The sequence below is a fragment of the Piliocolobus tephrosceles genome, chromosome 1 (assembly GCF_002776525.5).
Source record: "Piliocolobus tephrosceles isolate RC106 chromosome 1, ASM277652v3, whole genome shotgun sequence".
Classification (NCBI taxonomy): domain Eukaryota; kingdom Metazoa; phylum Chordata; class Mammalia; order Primates; family Cercopithecidae; genus Piliocolobus; species Piliocolobus tephrosceles.
The window spans coordinates 158,001,717-158,029,382 of NC_045434.1; the positions used below are offsets into that span (position 1 = coordinate 158,001,717).

Here is a 27,666-nt window from a genome sequence, read left to right on the forward strand (position 1 = left end):
CTCTTCAGCCTCAGCTATATTCGACAAGGTGAGGTAACTGATCTAGGATGGTAATACCTCCCATTCCTGCTAGCCCCAGGTCTCTCACCTTTCCTTGTTGGTTTCTCCTAATTCTGCCTTACTTCCTAAATAATTACATTATAACATTCCCCTTAGTTAGTCTGTTGGCTTGTGCCATATGTTTCCTGCCAGAAGCTTAACCAAAAAACACTTTGTTACAAAGCCAGTGGCAACAATCATTGTGGTGTTGTATCAGATTTCTGTCACCAAAGGTTAAGATGCCCATAAGCACTTCTTACTGGCATGGTGGTGAGCCCAAAGAGTTCAGAGGTTTCAGAAGCTTATTGCTAGAGCAGCTTACACACTGGGTAAATGACTCAATATATACTAGGAACAACAACAAAAAAATCTTTGAGAGAAAATTATTTTATGGTTAAAAATGTTCATGGAACATGACTTAGCTATAAGTTTTGGGTCACTATTGTTCTTTACTTTGTTGTTGAAAACGTATAGAGACTGGAAATGAAAGCACATCTTGAAAATCTCTGTAGTATAAAAATAACTCTTCCAGAAAGCTTCAAACTATATAAAACCGTGCTGTACTTCTTCCTCCTTTACCCCTCTCCACCATCCAACTCACTGTAATGTTCAATTTTATTTTGAAGAAATGGCTGAAAGACAAATTGCCTTACAACAGGTCTTCTATGAAATATGGGAGAAGGCTGCTGACAGAGCAAGTTAAAAACGGCAGCGTTCACAATCTGGAAAACATCTGCCTTGCCCCGAACTGTAAACCACCACGTTGCAGAATATGTTCTGTGACAAAGTGGAGCCCAGGGTGGGTGTTTGTAAGGTTATGGGACAAGTCAAGGCTATTCAGGCACAAAACTGGGCAATGCGCCCTTTGGCAAATTGTTGCAAGCCAATGACTTAAAAGGAAATATAAAAGCAATAGGCTAGGTATGAAAACTCCAAATGGAGCCAAATGGTTCACCATTTTTCTTATCATGGGTACTCTTCGGTGAAGCTGGTTTAGGAGTAAAAACAATACTGCTGCTTGGAAGTTCCATTTGGTAGAGGGAGAAACCTTTATTTACTTAGAGGAGAAATAGACATGCTGCCATGGCTAGGGGAAGAAATGTGGCCTCAGGATTTGATCAAGGGTAAAATAAAGGGCCACGGTTTAAATATAAAAACACCAATACAATCGGGATTCTGCCTTCCCATGCAAATCAAGAAAGAAACAAATAGTGGATCTAAATGAGAGAGAGAGAGAGAGAGAGAGAGAGAGAGAGAGAGAGAGAGAGACATAAGTCTTGTGGTATTAATAAAATACAACCAAAGTAAAATGGACAGATTGTTGCAAAAGGAGCTCTCAGAGGTATTGATAGTTTCCACAGCTGCACCCGCAGAGCTGCATAGAAAAGCAAAGATAAAGGGCTACAGTGAAATGGTGAACCTAGGCAGTGTGCCTAGATGCCAGTCAGAAAGAACTTAGGCAAAACGCTTATTTTTCAATTTAGTTTACACCCAACCCAAGATATTTGACTTGGAAGGTGACCACAACAAAAGGTAAAAGCATAGTGAATGAAGCTTTGCAGGCAGAGAAGAAGGCCAACTCTGAGGACTGGAGGAGACAAGGGGCTTCCAGAAAGAGAGGAGATGGTACTTAATGGGAGAAGGGTACACCCTGTGAGGTGTGGGTGGAGCTGCTGGGGAGCTAGTCTATATCAGGGCTGCATCTAAGAGGAGCCCAGTAGGGTCTCTCAGAATAGATGTCTTTGTGACTGGGGGCTCCATTCCTATATCCCTGGAGCTGCAAATAAGAAAATCAATGGACAGCATCCCAAAGACCCAGAGAGATCATAATGATCAAAGGGAAAGGGAAAATGAAGGAATGTGTGTTCCTCTGAAATAATCAGGACTCTTGTTTAAACAGCTATGGCATGGTAGATGGAGGAATGGATCTGAAGTTCTATAGAACCAGTTTGAATCTTGGCTTCAGTAAAAACAACATTGTCTGTTTTTCCTTTAGGAAAATTGAGATGATACCTTTATCTTGTGTTTACTGTGAGGATTAAACCAATTAATTCAACACATTTTATTGAGCACCAACTATGTCCTAGGCTAGATGCTGGCACAGATATCTTAGCACAGTATTCAACAAGCAGCAATCATCATTAAAATGCCATGCACATAAGAGCAGACATAAAATTGGGAACTATATGACAATACTTAATGTGATTCATGTGTTTTTTTTTTTCCATCTGATTCCTTCATTAGATTGTAGGCTACACAAGGGTATGGTCTGATTTAGCTTGTTCACAGGGTCTGAGACACAGTAGAAGCTCAACATATATTGGTTTCTGTGAGTGAATGAATAAATAATTAGTAATTCTAATTGTTAGATGCCTGGGACATGAAAGAAGAGACATGGAGGATGAGAAGCCAGGTCTTGCCCAAACTATCTTTTTTCTTTTTTTTTTTTTTCACTTTCTCTAAGCACTGTCTGGGCATATGCATATAATCCTAGCCAAGCCAGTTCCCAGAATTTACAACAGCCATATTTGGTTGTACTTAATTTTATATTCTGCTCTGGAGTGAAAGTTCACAGATAAAACAATCTGCAGCAGACTGTTCTCAAGTGCCTTTATTAGAGAAAGTACAACAAACATTCACATTTTCTATTTAATTAGACCTATGCTTCTTTTAGCTTTACTTAGTTGAAACTAAAACAAAAGTTATCAGTAGGAAAATGAGAAACCCCATGGAGATTCTGAAATCTCCTTAACTTTGAGTTAGCTAAAGAATGCAGGAATTTTCCTATGAGACTCTGTCTCATTTGGGATGGAGAAGAAAAAGGGATCATTTCAAATCTGCCCCATTAGCTTACAACTCACTGTAAAATGAAGTTATTCTCAAGTTTTATCTGTTTACGCGCACACACACACACAAACATACATGCATAAACTACAGTTTAAAAGGCTGGCTACAGATGTGAGTCCTGGATCTACTTCTTATTAACCATGTGACCTCAGACACATGTTACTTAACCTCTCCAAGTCTCAGTTTTCTTTCTTGGGTATAATAAAACCCTACTCTTAGGGGGATAGAACTATTTAAACATGAGATAATGCCTAAAAGTATCAGCATAGTTTTCAGCTCATTGTAAGCACACAATAAATGGAAATTACTATTGAATATTATTATTCTATAGTTTACAATTGTACAGTGTAGGAAAGAGTTCCTCAACCCCAACATTCGACATTTTGGGCTAGATGATTCACTGTGTGGGCTGTTCTGGGTATTATAGGGTGTTTAGCAACATCCCTGACCTCTACACAACAGATGCCAGTAGCATCCCCCAACTCCACCCACTTGTGATGGCCAAAATCTCTCCAGAAATTGCCAAATGTTCCCTGGAAGACAAAATTGCCTCTGGTTGAGGATCACTGGTGTAGAACAAGGAGCAGTGGTCCTAGAGGTAGGAGACCTGGTTTCCATGAATTCGTTTGTGATCTTAGGTAAGTATTCTCACTTCTCTGGGCCTTGATTTTCTCATACGGTAAAACAGGGCTGGAAATTCCTACTTGATCTTTCATGGTTTTGTGATGATGAAATGAGAAAAACAAATCAAATGCTCCAAAGGAGTTATAAAAGTAGGATTCCATGATGATCAGTTTGTTAGAGGTGGGCTGCTGAGGGCGGCTGGGAGAAGCCACACAAACCCCTGAGCACAGCTGATGCTGACCTGCTGTCTTCTCAGGAATCCCACCCGGGAGCTACTGGCCCTCCAGCAGCTTATTGATCATATGTCAAGGCTTCCCTGTTCCTTTAATGGATGTATTTGTGGTTTGGCTTGAAGAATTCAAGAGGAACTGCTTTGTTTTAAAATAAAATGAAAATGTTCTTTTAAAAAAAATTCTAAGTGGTGAAAACTGCCTTGTCTTCTCTACATTTAACTTTCATCTAAATTCCTCTCTCATGTGACTAGTATTCACCAGTCCTCAGAATTTTCACTGTGTCCTCTGCACATATATCCGGGAAAGAAATATTCCAAGGGTTTTCCACATCGCTATACTGATGAATACTCAGATACTAACACACTGAGTAATACTATGATAGATCATCAGCGTGGGAAGCTTTTTGATGTCATATCATATAATGGAAATCAGCATGGTGGAATCCAGAAGTGGAACCTATTGTCATGCTTGTATTTATTTCAGAAAAATCTTTAAATGAGAGATAGCAGAGTGTCTGGTAAAAGAGCATGAGCTTTGAGTTTGGTCAGAGCTCTATGTAGACAGTGGTTGGCTGTGTGATTTAGACAAGTCCTATAGCCCCTTTGAACCTCAGTGAAATATGTTAATCACACCTACCCCACAGCACGGGTGTGAGTTTTAAATGGAGATGAATATGTAAAGCAACAGGCACCATACAGGCACATAGTAGGTATCCTGTAGATGTAAGTGATCTCCCTCTTTCTACTTAGTCTCAAAGACCTTTCAAAGGTTTCTTTCATTCCTCCTAGCATGTGTTTGATCTGGATGCTGCGGGAAGGGCATTGAAATGAAAACGAGTACTTTTTAGGTATAATTTGTAGTTTTTGCTTAAACTAATCGTAATAGAGCTTGAGTCCTTGAATCAGAATATCAATACGTCTTCCAGCTCCTGGGCAAATTACTTCCCTACTTCTGATGGGCATTAGTTGGAAATTAAGGGTCAGAAGTCACCCAAAGAAAAATAGTGTTTACCCAGAGTGGAATGAATAATGCTTTTCTTTTCTTTCTTTCTTTCTTTTTTCTCTTGAGACTGAGTCTCGCTCTGTTGCCCAGGCTGGAGTGCAGTGGTGCAATCTCGGCTCACTGCAACCTCCGCCTCCCAAGTTCAAGCAATTCTCATGCCTCAGCCTCCTAAGTAGCTGGGATTACAGGCATGTGCCACCATGCCTGGCTAATTTTTGTATTTTTGGTAGAGAGGGGGTTTCACCATGTTGGCCAGGATGGTCTTGAACTCCTGACCTCAAGTGATCTGCCTGCCTTGGCCTCCCAAAGTGCTGAGATTACAGGCATGAGCCACCAAGCCTGGCCCATTTCTTTCTTGAAACAATTCATTTAAAGCTGGGCACGGTGGTGCATGTCTGTAGCCCCAGCTACTCAGGAGGCTGAGGCAGAAAGATTTATTGGGCCCAGGAGTTAGAGACCAGCCTGGGCAACATAGCAAGATCCCGTCTCCAAAAACAAAGAAACAAACCAAACCAATTCATTTGGTTTCCTTTGTACATCAACCGGTAACCTGAAGTAGCACAGCAGAGCAGCAAGAAGATGAGCTTGGAATCAGACAGACCTTCCATTTACTAGCTGGATGACCCTGGGGCTTTCTCAGCCTCAGCTTCTATGTCAGCAAAAATAGGGTTAATAATACCTGTCAGAGTATGAGGATGAGGATAAAGAAAGCATGTGAAAACCCTAGCACTGTGCCTGGTGCATGGAAGGTGCTTAGTAAGTACTGCTTTTATCCTGGACTCTCTTGCAGACTCTCATACCTTACCTGGTTTAGGAGAAGGAATGGGGTAACTAAGTAAATCTATGTTTTGTTTTTATTCCTTTCTTATCACTGTGAAAGTAACGTGGAAAATGTCATAAATGATGTGTAAACCATTTAAAAATACAGAATAATTTTCCTTGAAATGATCAACAATGGCTCTGCAAGAGGTTACTTTGTAATATGTATGAAGGTATATTAAAGCCCATATGAAGGTGTATGAAAGCCCAGCAACAAAAAGGGAATGTGGTGATCTTTCTAAAATTTGGTGTGTTCAACTATCCGTAAAACCATTTTGCAAGTAAAGTCACTATAATAACAAGTAACAGGTAGGAACAAAATTATAGAATAAGAGTTTCTCAAATTTTCATCATTAGGGTTCTTTTCAATATTTTTAATACTTTTTCTTATGGATTTCTTTAGTATTTTTTAAGCCCTTCCTCTTCTTTGTTCTATAACATTTGTGCTAACTTCTACTGTATCATACATACTGCATTAGAAGTGACATACCTCAAAAGCATGAATCATTGTATTCCTCTTATAACCTCCCCACTCCATAGTGGGCTCTCAAACAATATTTGCTGAGCTGAGAGCAAGAATTTCTTCACATATGTTGACTATGTGATAATTCAAATAGATTTATCTTTATATATTGGCTACATAATAATAGATAAGATGTATTGAACATTTTCTATGTTCAGATATCATAGAGTTTTCTAGTTAACAACTAATTTATTCTCACAATAAATCCTAAGTGTATATATTATTTTCTCATTTTACTGATAAGAAAAATGAGATTAGGAGGGGCTAAGAGCACACAGCTATTTCATTGAAGACCTGGGATTAAAACCCAGGCACTTAAGCATGAGAACCCAAGTCCTTACCTATTACAATAAAGTGCTTTTACTACAAACTATGTATTTGTTGTTTACCTGTTATTGTTGCCATTAAGCAGATTCATTTTGCTTTCTCTAGAGAGAGTATGCTTAGTGGAAAGAGCCAATAGGTTTGGGAATCAGGCTGACCTGAGTTAAAATCGTGATTCAGTCACTGAAAGCTGAGTGTCTTTGAGCAAACCTCTTAATTCTTACTGAGTGTCAGTTTTCTTATCCATAAAATGGGGATGATAGAAGCTGGATATGAAGATTGAACGAGGTGACAGAGGTAAGGTGTCTCACATAGGATCTGGCACATGGTAGCCACTCAGTTAGGTCATTATTACATTTGGAACTGAGGCTACTGCCTCTTATGAGTACAGTTTACTGTAGATTCATCCTGCCTTGTGGTGTTCTTAAGGCACACAGAGAACAATTTTCTTTCTGCTTCCAATACTCCTTTTTTGCTAAAAAGGTCTACTTGGACACAGACCATTCTGGGTAACATCTTTTTCTATAAAAATCAGTGTGATAAACTGTCTCAACTGTGCCTCTGGAGGGCAGGGTCCTTGTTACATCCCCTAGTGCAATGGCTGCAGGTATAAAGGCAGTTGAGTTCTTGAGAGTGTGTTTTGGTACCTTACGATGTGTTTTATGTAGAAACAGCAAGGTTTACCCTAAAAACAATTTGAGATCAAGCAAATACTATCCATTTCCTTTGCCCCCCTTATAGGATTCTCCTAAATGAAGAGGGGTAGGGTAGGGATCTTTAAAAGTGCTTGAATACATTAGGGGCAATGACTTCTATTTACCGCAAGCTGGGATGTCACACAGATCAGACTTAAAGTTTTCATCCAAGGTGAAGCACCAAGGGGCTTCCTTCTGATTCCCTGGGTTGCGGCAGTAGGAATGGCCTCCATTCAGCTCAGGGAAACGAAGTGCGGTGAAGGTATGTGTGTGTGGATACTGGGAATTCCATGGCTGGCACTGGCGCCCTGATTTGGTCACGCTGACGGTCCCCCGGTAGTCCACACCTGTGCTGTTATAACACTTGTGATCTGAAAAACACACAAAAGCCCAAACAATTAGAAAGAAACACAGGAGATGCTGGAGCTCTCCTCTAGCCAGCAGTTTCTGGAGGGGGAGGGCAGGTAATTAACCTCGTGGCCACAGCTTCCCTGCTGGTCAGGCGCCATGCAGGGCAATCTCCCTGCTTTGCTGGGCTTGGACCCAGGGCCTGCCTTGCAGTTACATTCCTGGGGGGATTTAAAGCTTTTGCTTCAGTAATAAGATCAGTCTTCCAAAAGTATTTTTAACATTGAACACAGAAGAAATCGGAACTGGGGTGGGACCTAGGGGCACAGAAGTAATTTCCTAGTGAATGGTTCAAGGAAGGTTCAAGCCAAACTTTTCCTTCCATTCTGATTGACAGCTTTAGACATGAATCATGTACTAAGGAACCTAGTTGGTATTGTAATATACAGAACATGCTTATTAGAGGCTGTGCATTCTGGGTTTCTAACAAAAGTTAGGGCTATCTCTGTGCTGATGGGGTCAGCACCCTTGAGAAGCAGATCCCATTAAGTAGCCCTCCCAGGTGGCCACAGGGACTTAAAAGCACTAAAGAATCTGTACAGTTGAACTGAACTGGAGTTTGGAGAAGTAATGACAATAATAATAATGATGCTACTGAGCCCTTACCATGTGTTAAGCATTTTAGATGCATTCATTTACTTAACTCATAAAACAGCATTAATGACCAAATGGAAACTAAAAAATTGCCCCTGAGATTAATTCTAGATGAAAGGGAAATGTACACTGAAATAGTCTTTTGCTTGGTGGTGTTGAGGGGGTAGGGGATGGAGGCAAACCCATCTACATCTTTAAAACAGTGGTATGATATGGTTTGGGTCTGTGTCCCCACCATATCTCCCTAATCCCCAGTGTTGGAGGTGGGGCCTGGTGGGAGGTGATTGGATCATGGGAGCAGGTTTCTTGTGAATGGTTTAACACCAACCCCCTTGGTACTGCCCTTGGGATAGTGAGTAAGTTCTCATTCTCATGGTCGTTTACAAGCATGTGGCACCTCCCCACTCACTCTCTCTTTCTCCTGCTCCTGCCATGTAAGAAGCTTGCTCTCCCTTCACCTTCTGCCATGATTAGAAGCTTCCTGAGGACTCCTCAGAAGCAGAAGTTGCTATACTCCCTGTACAGCCTGCAGAACCACATGTGAACCAATTAAACTTCCTTTCTTTATAAATTACCCAGTCTCAGGTATTTCTTTATAGCAATGCAAGAATGTGCTAATACTTGCTATAATACACTTACCATGACGTGTACCATTAGTGCATTTATTTAGTATATTCACAATATTGTACAACCATCACCACTATAGGTTCTAGAATACTTATATTACCCTAAAAGGAAACCCCATATCTATTAAACAGTCACTCTCCACTACCCCTAGCCTGGCCCCTGGTAACCACTAATCTGAATTCTGTCTATATGGATTTATCAATTCTGGAAATTTCATGTAAATGGAGCATACATGGTGTCTGGCTTCTTTTACTTAGTATAATGTTTTCCAGATTCACCCAGGTTTGTAGCATGTATCTGTATTTCATTTCTTTTTATGGATAAATAATGTTTCACTGTGTGGATATACCACAATTTGTTTAACCGCTCCTCTACTGATGGACATTTGGGTCGTTTCCACCCTTTGGCTATTGTAAATAGTGTTATAAACATTCTCATATGAGTTTTTGTTTGAACATCTGTTTTCAGTTCTTTTGATTACATACTCAGGAGTAGAATCGCTAGGTCATATGGTAATTCTATGTTTAAGTTACTGAGAAACCAGCTCCCATATTTTAAAATTATTGTCTTCATGAAGCTTCTTGTAGATAACTATGTCTAATCCACCACTGAATGCTCAGGCACAGTACTCAGCCCATTGGAAAATAATTTGATTAATAGCATCAAAATCACTATGGGTCAAGGTCCAGCTTTCCCTGTGCCATGAGGTTGCTGACCCTTAGAATAGCACAGAAGGTCAGGGGCTACCACTTACTTTTATTTATAGGGTCTGCCATGGGAATTCCAATCCGGATACAGTTTGCAGCTTCTGGGCTCTCTGGCTGGGGGAGATCTTCACAGTTTGGCAGTTTCAGCCTCATCAGAATCATGGGATTTGATCTTGCAAAAATGTACTCTGTTTGACACAGGACATTTTCCAGGATTTCACATTCATCGCGACACAAGTCACGGGGCTTTGGAACGGATGAAGTTTCATCACAGTACGGGAAGGCATAGTGGCACAGGGAAGGAATGGCGAACTGAGAACACTTATCAGATAAGTGACTGGAAGTGCCAATCATAGTGAAGGCAGCTGGAAAACAAACACAATTATTAACTCCCAGAGGCCAGGGTTTATCTTCTTTGGTTATCTCGTCAACAGATATCAGATATAAATACACATTGCGAGGAATCCGCTGTGCTGAAACAGACAAGGCCCAGAGAAGGAGATTCATTTCAGATGTCTAAGCAGCTTACTTTCACTGGCTTGAAAAAAACCATTTTGACTACAAAGTTAAAAAGACAGGATTAAATTACATATGTACCGTTTCCTAATAAAAAAAATTAATTAGGTTAAAGTACAATATATTTTTCATTTTTTTACTACAAAGCAATCGAACTTTGTGTTTCATCTGGTGCTTTTTATTGGTTTTGTGAGGCTTCTAAAACATCTGACAGCTGTAGGGACAGAACTTGTTTCTGCAGTGGCTGAGCCTGAGCACAGGATACAGTTCTGTGTCTTGCTAGATGGCAAGAGTTGCTGGATGACTTAGGGTAACGTGCTTAATTTCTATGTGGCTTAAATACTTTCTACTCCATCTACTGAAAATGAGGCAACTTACTTGGAAGCTCTCAAAGAGCACAGTGCAATTGTTCCAATGCGTATCATCGAATATTAGTGGTTCCTTAGCTTAATCTCTTACCAGTAGGGTAAGATGCACAAAAAGGGCACTAGCCTACCTTTGAATATCGCTATTGACAAGGAGCTTACACCTTACAAGGTAATCTATGAGGTTATTGACACATTATTTCCCCAAGTATGTTGCTCAGAACATTAATTGTGTGAAATAGAATAGTGCTTGAGAAACAAGCCAACAAGTTTGGGAAACGCTGGGATAAACAAAGGCAAATGAATTTTTTAAAAAACTGTGATACTTTCCACCAGGCTGATAACCATTAGAAATCTCCAAGAGAGGATTTTTAAATAGGGTTACCAATTATTTACATCAAAACTTCCACTTTTTTTTTTTTTTTGAGACAGTGTCACTCTGTCACCCAGGCTGGAGTGCAGGGTTACGCTCTTGGCTCAGTGCAACTTCTGCCTCCCAGGTTCAAGGGATTCTCATGCCTCAGCCTCCTGAGTAGCTGGGACTACAGGCACGTACCACCACACCCAGCTAATTTTTATAATGTTTTTTAGTAGAGATGGGGGTTTTGCTATGTGGGCCAGGCTGGTCTCGAACTCCTGGCCTCAAGTGATCCATCCGCCTCAGCCTCCCAAAGTGCTGGGATTACAGCAGTGAGCCACTGTGCCTGGCCCAAAATGTCTACTTGTTTTTGTGGATATTCAGTTAAAAGTATGTTAAGGCATTCTTACATTAGGTTGAAATGGGTGTTTAACAGCACCTCTCTGTCAGTCCTACTGCTCTTTGAAATTTCAGAGTTTTCTTCCTGTTGAAATGAGGGCTTCAGAAAATGGCAACTGCTTATTCCTATAGTTGCTTCTTTTGGTTGGTTAAAAAGTCCTCTGGGTTGCTGAGGCAGGAGAATGGCGTGAACCTGGGAAGCGGAGCTCGCAGTGAGCCAAGATCGCGCCACTGCACTCCAGGCTGGGTGATAGAGCAAGACTCCGTCTCAAAAAAAAAAAAAAAAAGAAAAAAGAAAAAATCCTCCGCCCTCTTCTCCCTGGCCTCCTCTCAGTTCCTTCACATTCCTCATAGCACATAGCTTCCACATACCTTCTGGACCTTTTGCTGTTCTATGTTTCTGCCTTGGGTTTGTTCTTACCTCTCCTAAACCCTAGGGTTGCTAGATAAAGAACAAGACAACAGTTACATTTCAATTTCAGATAAATATTTATGACATATTTATACTAAGTATTTGTTGTTTATTTGAAATTCAAATGTAACTGGGTATCCTGAATTTTTATTTGCTAGATATGGCAACCTCATTAGAATCTCACGAAGGGAATGTGAATGGATTGCAAAGGGTACGTGACACAGAGGCATCTTAACTACACTAATGGAAGGGGACAAAGCGACTGTAAGCACCAGAATGATGCATGCAAAATCCTACAGGGTAGCCTATGCTGCTTTAACTCATGTGTGCTAGCAAGTGCTTTGCTACTAGATTTCCATCAAAAGGATACTTTCAATTAAGAAAAACGAAGGGTGAAATACTGAAAGCTAGAGCAAGAAGAGACTGATGGTCATCTTGCCTCATCACTCACTTCACAGATGAAGAAGGGATCTTTTTGGGAAAGTAATTGATTTCCCCAAAGTTCACTGTCATAATAGTTCCGGGATGAGCGTCCAGAATTCTAAACTCTAAATTCATCCCCTCTCAGTCGACATCATGTTGCTTCTAAACAGTAAGCTCTGTGAGGGCAGAGACATACCTGGCTTATTTACACACCATCATCTCTCCCATTCAGGTTCAGTTCCTGGTACGCTGAAAGCACTTAATAATATTTATTGAGTGTTTGAATGAATGTGAGATTTTGCAAAGCTTCCTTTTCCTCTAAGAGCAACCTTCAATAAATTACTTTAATGTAAATTCCAGAGCACAGAGATCATGTCTCATGCTTTTTTATGGTCCTGCTCCCAACCCCCATGCCGAGCTTAATCCTTTGTCAAGAGAGGAGCTCAATAAAACTTTTGGTGAGAAAAATAGTTATTCAAGGAACAAATATAGTTTCATTTGTGCTACTTACCTGTGATCTGATTTTCTATTTCCCCTTGCATGTGCAAAGACTCCATATAGACGGTGCGGTTGCCAATAAATCTTGCACATGCAATCCCTCTGTATGGCTGACAGAATCCATCTTCTTCATACTCATCTCTGAAAGGAAGCATAGACAGACATTAGCTGATGCACCACATACATATAGGGCACGGCAAGCTCTGACTGCACGATACCCTAAATAGTCACTAGGGGGCACAGTTGGGCACAATATACAAAAGACTGGGCTAAGGAATTGGGCTTTTGCTCAGTTCTTAAAACATCTGTTGGTCATATTGGTCAAGTTTCCTACACCCCCAGAAAGTCGTCCTGAAGCACAAAATCATCCTTAAATATGGGAGAAAATGCTTTTATTTTCGCAGCTGGTGGTGGACTGGAAGATGATGTAGTTATAGGAGTAAAGAGGAAATGAGTTGGAAATCTGGGCACATGTTCTGCAGTTTTTTGTTTTTTAAGCACAGATTATTTCTGCTTCATTTGCTACAAAGGCGTGGGCGAATTAGCCACCAGACCCACTCCAACTGACATGTCAATTAGGGGGATCCATAGGGTGAGAAGCTGGGGGCAGCTGGAAAGAAACCCGAGGGCAGCCCAGTTAGGTGGCTCTTCACTGCTTAACCTCCATTATCTCTACCCTGCCCAAAGAGGCCTGGGCAAACCATGGCCTGGAGAGTCTGAATTGAGGCACTAAATCCAAGGAAATCTAGAGAAAATGCCCATGGAAATTTTGCTTTCATGCTTCCCTAAAATTTTAAAAAATAGTCTTATTAAAATTTTGTGGCCTCAAAATTATAATAGTTTTTTAAAAGAAGAGGTAGTAGATTTCATCTTGAAGACAGAGGGACACCAGAAACGACATGATTCATGTGCCAGGTAAAAGGACTGGAGATCTAAGGCTGGAGATGGGGACCCAAGATGGCAGGCTCAACCTGAAAGGGCAGAGGCTACCATCTCCCATGAGGGCCTACGAGGAGCACAAGATCCCCCCAGTGCAGAACATCCAGCTGTTTCTCAAAGGCAGACCATAACCAAACCAAAGTCTGCCTGCCACGTGTATGGGTTGACTTCAACCCCGGATGCTCCTCCTCAATATATCATTTCAAAAAAAAGAAAATACTGTTTTTCCTCTTTGGTTTCTTCTAAGTAAAAATCCCTCAGAGCAAAGTCAGGAAAACAAAATTCTCTTCCTGAGTTTAACATTTGGGCACCCTTAGGCAAGCTGTCTGAGCCCGCTGAGTCACAATTTTCTCATCTACAAGTTGGACACAGTAACTGACTTCTCTGCCCTACAAGGGAAAGTCATGACGATCCCATCAGATAATGTAGAAGCTTTTTTAAATTGTAGAGATAACATATGGCTATTCTTAAGTATTTACAATGACCAAAGAAGACATTTATTTAAAAGACAGTTATTTACTAAGCTCCTACATCGTAAGAGGGACTGTGGTTAGCGCTGTGGTGCTGCACTTCCCACTTGAAGGTCTAGTGCAGGAGTCTAGCAAGTCAAAGGATAGCAGCAAACCAAGTGGAAAAATCACCTGATAGGACACTAATTTCTGCTTCTCTCTACTCCCATTCATTAAAAGAATCATTTTAAAGGTGAAGGTGGGGGAATTATCTTCAGTTTAGTCCTAAAAATAGTTTGTATTGGAAAACTCTTAAAAACTTAACCTTTAAATACACATACAAATGAATATATCATATACCTGACATAAAGACATTGAAATTTTACTGTTGCACAATCCTGCAAGCACTCCACATGTTTACTTTCATAAATCCTAGAGTAATGCTGAAGGCTTTTTGGCTTAAATTTTACTTGGGTTGTAAAATTAACCCAACTTTTATTGGGTAACTAATACCATAAACCTATGGGGAGAAAGAAGGTTCTTGATGACCTACACTTGGATCTTGGAAACCTAAGTACAGAGACCAGAATACACCCCCATGCCACCCCCCTGCTATTACAGATGATGCTTTTCTATCCCTAGGCATTAGCAGAGCCCTGGATTTTTAAGGTGTCATTATGAGAACACTTCTTTCTCCCCCACATTAAACTCTCAAGGCTTCAATTTATATCTCTTGGGAGGACAAAACCCTGGAATTACCCCCACATATAAATCCCCAACCTACTGGGAGTTCCCATATTTTATGTGTGAGGCTTAGGCTAAACTTCTTACCACCTTTCCAGTTCACGACTCTTAAAAAGACTCTTTGAATACTTTTTTTTTTTCAGAATAAAATGGAATGCAATTCCTTGGCTGCACATTTCTTATCAAGGGCTTAGAGCTGCAGGTGTATTAAATTTTTGACTATTCCCAGAATTCCTCTTATCCTGTTCAGTCTCCTGGGGGACAGAATTTTTAAAAAGAACACAAAAAAGCCCAAAACCGGTATGTACTGTTATCTGCTGGGGAGTGGCTCTGTCTCGGCTCCTTATGAGAATCGCCTTAGCAGCACATTGCGAGGCCGAGGCGGGTGGATTATCTGAGGTCAGGAGTTCAAGACCAGCCTAGTCAACATGGTGAAACCCCATCTCTACTGAAAATACAAAAATTAGTTGGGTGTGGTGGCAGGTGCCTGTAATCCCAGCTACTCAGGAGGCTGAGGTAGGAGAACCCAGGAGGTGGTGGTTGCAGTGAGCCAAGATCATGCCACTGCACTCCAGCCTGGGTGACAGAGTGAGACTATCTCAAAAAAAAAAAAAAAGAAAAAAGAAAAAATCTTGAGAAGCTTTAGGAAAGACCAATGCCCAGGCCCCACCTTAGACCTATTAAATCATAGTCTCTGGGGATGAGGCTTAGGTACCCATGCTTAAAGAAACCTACCAGGTGATTTGAAAGTGGTTGAGAACCACAACACTAAAAAAAAACCAAACATTTATTGAGTGTCTGCTGCTCTGGGCTGGGTACTGTGTTAGGTGCTTTCCTCAAAGCAGCCCCTGATGAGCTATCATCCTTATTTTACGAGGGAGAAACGCAAAGTTATTTAAACTCAAAGTTAAGTAACTTGCTCAAATTCACAAAGCCAGTCAGTGGTGGAGGTAGGATTTAAACTGAAACTCAAGATGAGGCCACTATCCCATGTTGTTAGGTCTGTAACTATGTTCTGCTTTTCAATACTACTCTTAGTTAAATCAGCCTAATCGAGAAGGAGACTTATAATGAGTCTTGATTCTGTACCATATACTACTAAGTTTCATATACTTCTAAAACAGATACTAAGTCATTTAATCCCAACAACAATCTTATGAAGAAGGTAAAGATGTAATTATTCCCATTTTACAGATAAGAAAAGTGAGAGTCAGAAGTAGAAGAGCTAGATTTGCCCTGAACAGTGTTTCTAACTACACTCTATAGCTTCTTTCCAAGTAGTTTGGTGATGGAGCTTTTGCAATGTTTACAGGGGCTTTCTGCTGTGGAGAAGCTTTAGGGTATGCTGGGTGGTAAAAGGTTTTCTTTTAAACATAAAGTCAAAATCACTTTTCATTCTTTACCATTTTTCCCCACTGGCTTTGGCTGGAGGGGAACAAATGCTCCTCCAGCATTAATCAGCTTTGTGCTTTTTTCCGGCTCACACTTCTTTCATCATTGATGTCTTCCTGCCTCACTCCGCACTCAGCAAATTAAAAACGTGAAGCAAGTGGCAAAGCAGCAAAAGTGCAAGGGCACTTGCCATGAGTGTGCCCAAGGCTGCATGCAATGGAGAAGAAAAGTGCATTGGGAAAGGGCAAATGGAATTTGGCCATTGATCACAGTGGCTGGCACCAGCGTGCACCGGCTGCCTCACCGTGATGTCAAGCTGCAGGGGTGCTTTGTGATGGGAACTCATGTTTCTCATGAAGGTAACTGAGTTACCATGTTGCCAGCCTCTATAACCTGCCATATTCTCTGCCGTGGGATTGGGAAACGCAAATGTGGTCAGTACTCCACCTCCAGGGTCTCCTCCTTCTCCAGGGCAAGGTGCTTATGAAGGATACTTGAAGAGTGCTAAAAGGGATTGTGGAACACTGCGGCAGCAAAAGGAGTGCACATCTAGGAATGATTGCAGAGCAAGGGAAGGAAATGCTGTTCTGCAGAGACTTTATAATCTAGTTCTTGCCAGCTTTTCCAGCTTCCTTCCCTGCCAGACAAGCCTACGAGCCTGATGATACTAGTCATATGATCTTGCTAGTCTCAAACCACAGGATGCACTTCGATGCTGACATGGCGTGGCCCATGCTCATCCTGAGGGCTGGCATGCCCTCCACCCTCTCATTCACCTTGTCAATGTTCTCATCTTTAAGATCCAAATGCCCCTACCTTCTCTGGACAGTTAGTTACTCACTAACCCCACCCAATCCCAGTACTTTCATCAAACCATTCCACAGATTTCCAGTTTCATATACTATTTAATCTGTTTAGCGCCCATCTTACCACTAGGGCGCTAATCTGACTGGCCAACAGATCTGGTCTGTTGGCCAGACCAATCTGACTGGCCAACAGAACTAGAAGAGATGAGGAGACTGTCCCAGGCTAGCCCACCAATGCGGACCCTTCTCCATACCAGGAGTATCCTCTAAATTGGAAGCCATTTTCTCCCTCATCAGAATATACAGGGCATGGGCAGACATAGCTGAACTGATCGGTACTGACAAATTTGGCCCTAAAATGTTCTTTTTGGGGATAATTTCAGTTAAAATGCTTACCTCTCCTTTTCTTTTCTTTCTTTTTTTTTTTTTTTTTTGAGAAGGAGTCTCGCTCCCATCGCACAGGCTGGAGTGCAGTGGCACGATCTCAGCTCACTGCAACCACCACCTCCCAGGTTCAAGCAATTCTCCTTCCTCAGCCTCCTGAGTAGCTGGGATTACAGGCATGTGCCACCACACCTGGCTAATTTTTGTATTTTTAGTAGAGACAGGGTTTCACCATGTTGGCCAGGCTGATCTCGAACTCCTGACCTCAGATGATCCACCTGCCTCGGCCTCCCAAAGTGCTAGGATTACAGGCATGAGCCACCGTGCCCAGCCTCCTACCTCTTCTTAATGATATGCAGAGGGACTTTCCTGACTGTAAAATCTCACTTAAACCAAATAATCGAAAACAGGTACTCAAACACACACACTTGTACGCAAATGTGCAGAGCAGCACTATTCACAACAGTCCAAAGGTGGGAACAGCTCAGGTGTTCATCAACAGATGAATGGATAGACAAAAGGTGGTAGATACATACAATAGACTATATTATTCAGCCATGAAAAGTGAATGAGGTACTGAAACAGGTTACGATGTGGGAGAGCCTCAAAAACAGGCTAGGGAAATAAACTGAACAAAAAGGGCACATATTGTATAATCTCATTTATATGAAATATTTAAAATAGATAAGTCTTCGGAGAAAAGCAGATTGCTGGTTGCTAGGGGCTGGGCACAGGGAGGAATGAGAAGCAACTGCCTAGCGAGCATGGAATTTTATTTTGGGATGATGAAAATGTTTTGGAACTAGACAGATGTGGTGGTTACACAACATTATGAATATACTAACTACTATTGACTTATTCATTTTAATATGGTTAATTCTGGCTGGGTGCAGTGGCTTACGCCTATAATCCCAGCACTTTAGGAGATCAAGGTGGGAGGATCGCTTGAGGCCCGGAGTTCAAGACCAGCCTGGGCAACATAGTGAGGCTCTGTCTCTACAAAAATAAAAATAAAAAAATTAGCAGGGCATGGTGGCACACACATGTAGTCCTATCTACTCAGGGGGCTGAGGCAGGAGGATTGCTTGGGTCCAGGAGTTCGAGGCTGCAGTTAGCCATGATCGCACCACTGCACTCCAGCCTGGGTGACAGAGCAAGACCATCTCTTTAAAAAAATAAGGATAATAAAATAAATAATAAAATAAAATGGTGGACTCTACGTTATGTGAATTTCACCATAATTAAAAAAAAAATATCATTTACACAAGGGCCAAGGTAGAGGGACCTTGGAAGAGGGCCAATGGTCGCAGATTCAAGCCTTGAGGTGGGAGAGGTTGCGGGGTAGCTTTGTAAGTCACTTCCAAGCAGACTAATCTGATATAAGCATGAGCAGTTTACTCAGTATAGTAGCTTCCCTTGTTCTGATTCTCATGGCTCTTCAAATGGAATGCCAGGGACAGTGGCTCAGCAATCCCACAGCATGGCAGCTTCATAGGGACAGAGTGCAGTGAATTAAATAACCCAACATCTCTTACCTCTGAATTTATCCCCCCAGCCCCTCTCGTAGACGCTGTTTTGAGCCATGGAGAGGAAATCACATCAAGATGGCTGCCCCTAAAACCCTTGAGTCATCACACAGCTCAAAGAGATGTGGGGGCCACAGGTTTGCTCAGTGGGCAGTTTACTAACGTGGGAATTACTTTCTGTCATGTGGATAGTAATTTCTCTTTACCCAAGCAAACACAACTTACTAATGCTTTCCCAAAAGACCATCATGGCCATGAATAAATGGAAAATACCCCTTTTTAAAACTTGTGAATCAGGCCATCTATTAGCAGATCTGGTTAAAAGCATGACCACATAATGGCTCTAGTAACCTCGAGCTGAGTGTGAAGCTTCCCACTTCAGAGGCAGGGTTCTTCTCCCTTGGGAGGGGCAAACAGATCTCTTAAGGTAAAAATAGCCCTGGCTTTTAATAAAATGGGGCTACATTATAAAACTAAGGATCCAAGTAAAAGATGCAGAATTATTCCAATGTAGATAGAAGATCAGACACAGACACTTTTAAGAACAGATTATAATTGGAGGTGGTCTGAAAAGTTACCTCCTATCCCAACCCACCTCCTTCCTCTTTCTGAGGAGACTTCAAGCTGGGAAGCAACCTGGGTTAACAGCTAACCAGGAGGAGGGGGCATCATTTAAATCTTATCAGCTCTAGCTGCACACACCTTGAAATGATGGCCCTGGGAGAGGCAGCATCTGGACAGGTATAGGCAGAGACATGGAAAGGGATGGCTGGGGAGGGTGAGCATCCAGGAAGGGGAGCTGTCGGGAGCACCAAAAGCAGACTTCGCCTCAGGCTGGCTGTGGTCAAGAGATTACAGGTTAAATATGTGATCCTGAAGTTATCTCACAAACTCTCCTTTCTAAAGACCAGTCTGAAAGTGGGCATCAAAAAGTACGTGTTAACATACTTGACCTTTAAGGTCAATTTTCAAAGGGAGCCAATCAAGGCATGTCAACCCAGAGGGCCAACGACTCACAGAGAAGCCTTAAATCTATAGGGTTGAGAATTGAGCTAACCCTTACATCCCTTTTTCTTTTATTGGAATGCCTTTGTAAGCCATAAGCAATTTTGAGGTGACTGTATCGAATATCACATGTAGGCTCCCACACCTGGTCAGTGACAACTTGGTTAACATGTATTCGCTTAGCTAAAGAGTCCCTCGCCCTGTTTCATACCACCTTTTTTCTTTAAAAAATTAAATCAAATTTTTAAAGTTTTTTCCCTTGGCTATGAACCATTAAAACAAACAGATGAATAACGTTCTGTCATAGTTTCCAGAGCAGCACATAAGAGTTACTTGTGTCCAACTCAGAAAAGAGAAGGCATTGGCTTTGCTTCATAGTGATGTTTGGAAACACAAGGGTTTGCATTTCACTTGGAACAGCAGCAGAATTACCCAGGCTTGTATCTCACAAATGTAATCTGAGGGAAAATTACATGTGTACTATATTTTATTCCTATTTAAACACACATTTGAAATGATAGGACTGCACTAGTACAGTATTTGCAAGAATACAGAAGATTGCTAATCAAAAGAATGAGTGATTTTTACTGTCTACAATTTACTGAGGTTTTCAGGGTAGGGCGGCCTTGCACCTTCTAAGAATGCTTTGGATGTTTTTACTTTTCCTCTGTTAAGGGCCTGCTTTGCCCCCAAGGTTACACTGAAGCTGGAAATGCATAGGTGACACTTTGAGTCCCCGAGTTCAGGGCCCCCAAGTTCTTATTAGAGACCCTTTGGATGTGCTTTGGCAGTTCTCCAAATATCAGACATTCAAACCACCCCCTAAAATTGCCTATTGAGAATAATGGGACTTTAGAATAATATGAAATTCACACATACCAATCTGGGCAGATTTTCTACCACAGATGTTACTGGAATTGCTTTGATTTTTTTTTTTTTTTTTCTTTCCTTTTATGCCTTTGGCCATGGATTGAAAAAAGAGAAGGTTTGTGGAAAGAGTGGTAAATGGAATTTAGGGACATCTTAGGAGGGTTTTAATTTCATCTTACTATTTAGAAGTGGGGTGAAACTCAATCCCCAATTCTTGCTTTTCTGTTTCATCTCAGCTTTGTTTCCCATTCCTTCTGCTGATGGTGGTTACAGAAGACTACTGGCCTCCGTAAAAAGCAGTGGTGAATTAAATGCCTCTCCGTACCCTCAACTCCAGCACCCACCCAAAAGCAATACAGAGATGCCCATGTCACAGGTACAATCTTACAAATTTTTATAATTTCAGAAGCAGCAATTCGCATTAAAATAATGATTAATTTGTAATGCACAGATTTGTCCTGTTCCTCTGTTTCAATCCTCCTAAAGGCTTCCCTTGCCATGCTAAGTAAAACTGGCATCTTTACAGTGTCCTTACATCATCTTCTCCTGCCCCACCTCGCCTCTCTGACCTCATGCCCTGACACTGCCCTCTGCCCCTTACTTGATTATTACCTATTGTATTAATATTTAGTCTCATCGGGCATACTCTGTATTGATATGTTCAATTGTTTATTGTTTAAAAACAAACTTCATGGAAATAGGAACTTTGTTTTGGTCACTACTATGTCCCTAATGGCCAGAATAGTGCTATTAAATATCAACTTGTTGATAAATGTTTAATAAGTGAATTAAATCTCTCCCACTTTTTAATTTCTGTGTGGTGGCAGCAAAGAGGGATCCTCTAGCAATCTGAAATGTGTAGTCAATCTCTCTACTTCCCCACCCAGCCACCCAACTCCCCATGCATTTTTCTTTATTTTTTGAGACAGGATCTCACTCTGTCACCTAGGCTGGAGCGCAGTGGTGAGATCACGGCTCACTGCAGCCTCAAACTTCCAGGCTTAAGTGATCTTCCTGCCTCAGCCTCCTGAGTAGCTGGAACTACAGGCTTGCACCACCATGCCTGGCTAGTTTTTTCACTTTTTTTTTGTAGACACAGGGTCTTGCTATGTTTCCCAGGCTGGTCTTGAACTCCTGGACTCAAGCAATCCTCCCACCTTGACCTCCCTAAGTGCTGAGATTACAGGCATGAACCGCCATACCTGGCCTCCTCATTCATTTAGTTTTGCTAAATGGAAGAAAGAATGAGAAGAGGAAGAGGGGCAGCTTCTAAGAGTAGCAACCCTGAAAACTAAATTTGCTTCCAAAGTAATTCTTGAATTTGACTACTTTCTTCCCTCCTGGCTCAGGTCCCCACCACCTCTCAGCTGCCCCTCACTGAGAGCCCTGCCTCCAACCTTCCACTCTTCCAATCCATCCTCCAAAGGCTGCAAAAGGCCATTTAAGGTGGAAATCTGTGTCACTGCTGAGGCTGATGTTCTTCACAAGCCATCTGGCCATTCTTGGGTCCACAGTAAGTGAATACTTGTTATTAGAATGCCTGTATGAGATTGGGAGCTCATAAGAATCTCAGCTAATTTGGTTTTCAAGTTAAGATGGTTTCTTCTTTTTCTCTTCTTCATTTCTTCTTCCTACCATTATGCATTATCAAGATTTTATTTTATGCTCAACAGTATTCTAGGTCTTGAGGTAGACATCAGAAAAATTACCTTTTACTTTCAGCCATGGATATAATTTGTGATCATACATGTTTATGAAAATACTACATTGCCCCAAACCAGAAGCAACCAAGAGAGAGACAGAGAGGAGACAGCGAAAGAGACAGACACACACAGAGGAAAGAGAAAGAAAGAAAGAAGAGAGAGAGAGAGATGAAAGTTACTATACACCTGCCTTGTACCAGGAACCCCTCAAGGTAGGTAGTATTATCTCCATTTTATAGTTGAGGAAACTAGGTCCAGAGATTAAGTCTCTTTCCCAAAACCTTAGGTCTTGCTCCAAATTTCTTGCATTGTCCATTATAAGAAATATATAATAAAGCCAACAGCTTTGAAATGTGTACATATCTGACTTAGTGAAAAAGAGACAACACAAAACAGTACTTGCCCAAATAACACTGCCATATAAAGTGCTGATATGTATAAGAAAGGAGTTTAGATGGAAACAGTTTGATTTTGTTGGATTATTCATCCTCACAGTTGCCCAAGTGCTTAACAATGATACAATAGTTAGGTTAAAATACTGAGGAAACAAGCTCGAGGGAAGGTGCTAGGCTTTGTTCTACACTGCCTAGACTTAGCAGAAGGGAGAGAATTTGTAAGCAATGGCTAAAGAAGGATTTTTAGAGGGAAGAAGAAGGTGGAAGATGTGGGAGGTACCTAAAGCCAGAAAGACAATGAACAGAAAAGATCCCTCCCAGGCAGCCTGGCCAGATTCAGGGTCCCTCCATCCAACAAGGATAGTTCTCACTTCCTAGATATGGCCAGGAAAAAATGCTAGCCAAGTACATTTCAAGTTTCTCTAGGGCATTGCCTAACTAAAGCATGATGCTGGGACTGAACTTGGAATTGCTGAGCGGAAAAGTCACTGGACTGGAAATGAGAAGACCAGGGTCTTGGTCCCACTTTGGCTGCCAACAAAGTTATTTCCATACAACCTTGGATAGGTCACTTACCCTCTTTGTCCTCACTTACTCCACGTGTATAATATGGAAGTTGAACGCTATAATATGTTCTTTCCAATTCTAATCTTTTACGGTTACTCTAGTGTAAGCTCTCAATATATCCCACCAAGATGGCTGCAGGTCTCTCTACCTCCATTCTTGGCCTGTAAATTGATCTTTCCCGTTGCCGTAGAATGCTGAGCTAATAGGTAGATCACATTATCTCTTTCTTACAAATGTTCAGTGACTCTCTACTGTATAAAGTCCACTGGCAGCAGTCCCAACACATTAACAGCAATCACAAGGTCCCTACATGGGAAGATACCCCGCGGACATCTTCAGCCCCGTCTCCTGCACTGCCCTTCTTGGTCCTCAGGTCCTGGTATTAAAGAACAGCTTACAGTTTCTGAACATATCACACTGGCACTGATGTTCGTGCCTTGGCTATTTCCCTTCCAGGAAATCTATTCTCATCTTTCTTCACCTGGCTCTCTCTCCCTCATCCTTCCAGTTTCGGTCCAATCTCATCTCCTTTAAGATACTTTACTGAAACTTTCAGATTAGTTAATGAGAAAATATGTGCTCTCTAGCATCCTTCATTGCATAATTATTATTTGTTGAGAAGTCTTTCCTCTACCAGGCAGAATGTTCCTGAAATACACAACTGTTCTTACTTTTCCATGTAGTCGTAATGCAACCCCAATCTCACTCCCAGCAGAGTCTAGAACATATAACCTGGTTTGTAGAAGCCACCAAATAAATGTTTATAAAAGTGCACTCTATGTTTCTCTGCTATGGCTATACAGACCTCCTCCAGATTCCAACACTATCAGCCTTTAGCAAGCCCTCATTTGAATACAATCCCAAAGGTGGAACAGGCAAGTTCCATCCCTATTTCTTAAGTGCACTAGGCGAGCTCCCCCTAAGCCCTGCAACTTTAAGTCTTTTTAGTTTAGGAGCTGGCAGGTCAAAGGCAGGCTCAGGGCTGCCCACCCCTCCCGCTGATTTCTCTAACCAGAAATGGAAAGGCTTCAGAATCCCTGGGCGCAGGTTGCTGTTGTGTGGGGCTCGTAGTACAGAATCGTATCTGACTCCATGGGAGTATTTGAAGCATTACTAAACACCCCTAACCTATCAACTCCCGGCTTTGTAGTCATTTCCAGTTGGAATGTTTTTAGGCTGAAAAAAGACAGGTTTGTGAAAAGACATAAACATCTTTGGTGAGAGGTGACATATGTTTTCTCCTAGTGAAAGCAACGCACTCCTGTAGATTCTGCAGTTTTTGGATACTGCATAAAACACATCTCTTAGGCAATTAATCTCCTGGCAGGCTTTGAGTGAAGCAATTACCCCATGTTTTCCTTTGTCATTGTTCGAAAGTTTAACAGTGCATCTATCTACTTTATTTGAGTCTGGAAAGCCAAAGCCCGCCTTGAAACCTCTGCAGCAAACATATGTAAAAACGTTTAGTGTTCACACGTTTGATTTAAATATTGACAAATTTTTTCATTAGAACATTAAACCCTTCTCTTTATTCATCTTAAATGCTTTCCAGGAGAGTGACTTCCCCCATTAGAATGACTCCTAGTAACTCAATACAAACTTTGCAAGCAAGAGACCATGGAACATGGTAGGCTATTGTGCTCACACTCTGTGGTGAGGCAGCTGTAACTGGTTATGAACCAGTGCTGGAAATAGTATTTGGAGCTTTCTTGGCAGATTTCTTACATCGTTATTCAATATGAACTGCAAATCATATGCTCATAGTTATGAAAATGTCAGGAAACTCCTAGTGTTCATGCTTTGTTTGACAAAGCTATTTTTGAATAGTGTTGGAAGGCACAGGCGTCCAGCACTTGGGATGCAGAAGAAATGAACACCCTCCTACCCCTGGCAGTCTTTGAGAAGTTGGTAATTTGCTCCTATATGACAAGAGCTCAACTCTGAACTGATGGACGTATGTTTCACACAGTCTTGATTAGTCCAGGATGCGTGTCAGGGCTACTAGAGGTCTGGAAGGAAATGCAAGAAACTTGTTCACTTCTTGCTCAGTTTGGATCAACTGAGCTTCAGACCAGGGTCAGCAAACTGTTTGACTCTGAATCTTAGGGGCAGCTGAGCAATGCTCCCCAGGGACAGAAGCAGGAGAAAACTGGGCCTAGAAGGAAAGGAGAGAGCAGACAGTGAAGAAAAGAAAAAGGGGCAGATGGAGACAGAGAGGGAAGGAGAAAGGGAAGAAGGGAGAAAAAGAAAGGCAAAGCTTGAGATCAGTCTAATATCTAATAATAATACAATAAATGTTCCTGATGTAATTTATAACTTAAATTTAGACTTTCATCACATCCTTATGAGATACCCCAGGGCATTCTCATTCCACCCTTTTAAAAATAATAATTGTTGTGGCAATTTTGAAGAATAGAAGCACAAAGAAAGGAATGAAAATCATCTATATCCACAAACCACAGATAATTAAGGTTAATATGTAGCATATATTCTGTATGCATACATATAACAAATTATTTTTGCAAATTGGAATTATACTAGACAGTTTTTTCTTTTTAATGTGATATGTATTTTCTACATTATTAAGTATTCTAAAATATTACTTTCAGTGACCACAATTTCACAGTTACCATTATATTCAACTTATCATTTATAAAAATGTTGAGATAAACATCCTTGTAGATAGATCCTTATATACCTCTATGATTATTTTTCTAGGCTCATAACAATAAGTGGAATTATTTTGGGGTAAAAAGTATGCACTTTTTCAGGGTTTTTACATGTATTTATAAATGTCTTTTAAGAAAATTGTTATAACTTATATTTCTACCATCAATGTAGGAGAGTATTTTCTGCACTCAATGCCTGCAAGTGCCTGTTAAAGTATCTACTAGGTATAATCACTTTTTAAGATTATACCTTATTTTTTATCCTTAGTAAAGTGAAACATCTTTTTCATATGTTCACGTTTGTAAAACTTTTGTACTAGTTATTACATAAACTGTTTGTACATTTTTAGCACTTTTTCTGTCCATTCTATGTTTATATTAGTATTCTTTATTAGATGAAAACACTGAGGTTTTATGAGATTAGCCAGCTTTCCCAAGATCACACAGCTAGTTAAGTGGCAAAAATGGGATTCAAATTTGAGTTTTCTAAGTTGGCTTCATGTCATGTCAGGCACAGTGTTCTTTTCTAAATTCCAAGAATAATAATGTCCTTAAATCCAACATGTCAAAGACAAATCCACTGAATGCCAAAATGAATGAAACCCAGGGAATTTACAATAGTATACCAAGACATGGTGTCCCTCCACGAGGATCAAACAGCATTTTGGTCTTTGATTATACTCACCAAACTATGCTTGGAATATTTGCAGAGACATAGAGGTAGCCTGTTAACCACTTCTATAACATGTTTTATTTAAATGATCTCTATTGTCCCTTCCAGAGTGGCAGGCTTAAAGCAAAGCTGGAGGGGGAGACCATGTCAGGAGAGAAGCTGAGGAAGGGGAGGCTTGCTGTTGTAAATCAAGATGGTGCATTAGTTGGTAGTATATTCTACTGGATCAGTGAGGGAATGTAGCTATCAATTAGTGCTAGCTGAAGGAACCAGTAAAGTTCACTGAAGTAGTAGCCCTTATGGCATTTCATTATGGTTAGCTACTTCCTTCTCTTTAAACTGTGCCAGGTTGTGGCAGCTGGTGCAGGTTCTGGTGCTCAAAGAGTTCACAGTTTAAAGAGAAGGAAGTAGCTAACCATAATGAAATGCCGTAAGGGCTACTACCTGGTGAGGGCTGCCTCTCCAAGGGTAGAAGTCAGGAAGAAATGGCAGGAAAAGATGCAGAGGTAGATCTATTGGTTCATTCTGCAGATATTGAGTGCTTGCTATGACTAGCCACTATTTTAGGTGCCAGGGCTCAGTGGTGTACCAAGGGCTGGGCAACAGAGTAGTCTGCTCTGGTGCAGCCAATATGGGGTGCAGACTCTGTGGATAATTCAAAAACAATATCGACACCAATTATAAGTTAGTCCACTTTTATTACCATTATGCACCAGCAATTCAAACAATGTTGTTTAAAATACTCTTCCCCGCCAGGGTGGATGTTCCCACTGCCCGCCCCTTGGTACACCACTGCTGGGTCTACTACATTGAACAAAAGATCCCTAAATCCCTGCCCTCATGGCAGTTTACATTCCGGGGGAGGAACAGTGGTGGAGACTTCTAGTTGTCCGTCAAGATCTGCTCTTCTCTCCCAATTTTAATAGAACTCCTTACATTAAGTGACCACCAGCTGGAGACCACAGCTAGATATGGTCATGTGATTACATTCTGATCAAGGAGGTGTTTACCTTCTGATCAAGGTGTACCACCTCGGGGTCACATCCTTACCAAAATAAAGAAGAAACAGGAGGGAGGGAGGAAAGAAGGAAGGAAGGAAGGAAGGAAGGAAGGAAGGAAGGAAGGAAGGAA

At 41.2% G+C, this 27,666-nt stretch overlaps 1 protein-coding gene across 1 annotated transcript in view; it reads right to left on the reverse strand.

The window, feature by feature from the left end:
- Positions 1 to 27,666, reverse strand: part of ROR1 (receptor tyrosine kinase like orphan receptor 1) — a 411,963-nt gene that overhangs the window by 30,210 nt on the left and 354,087 nt on the right. Inside the window, exons 5-7 of the mRNA XM_023210339.1 lie at positions 12,427 to 12,554; positions 9,490 to 9,807; positions 7,232 to 7,477 (exon numbers count right to left, since the gene is read on the reverse strand). Of these exons, the coding sequence (XP_023066107.1) occupies positions 7,232 to 7,477; positions 9,490 to 9,807; positions 12,427 to 12,554 (692 nt within the window). The remainder of the gene's footprint in view (positions 1 to 7,231; positions 7,478 to 9,489; positions 9,808 to 12,426; positions 12,555 to 27,666) is intronic.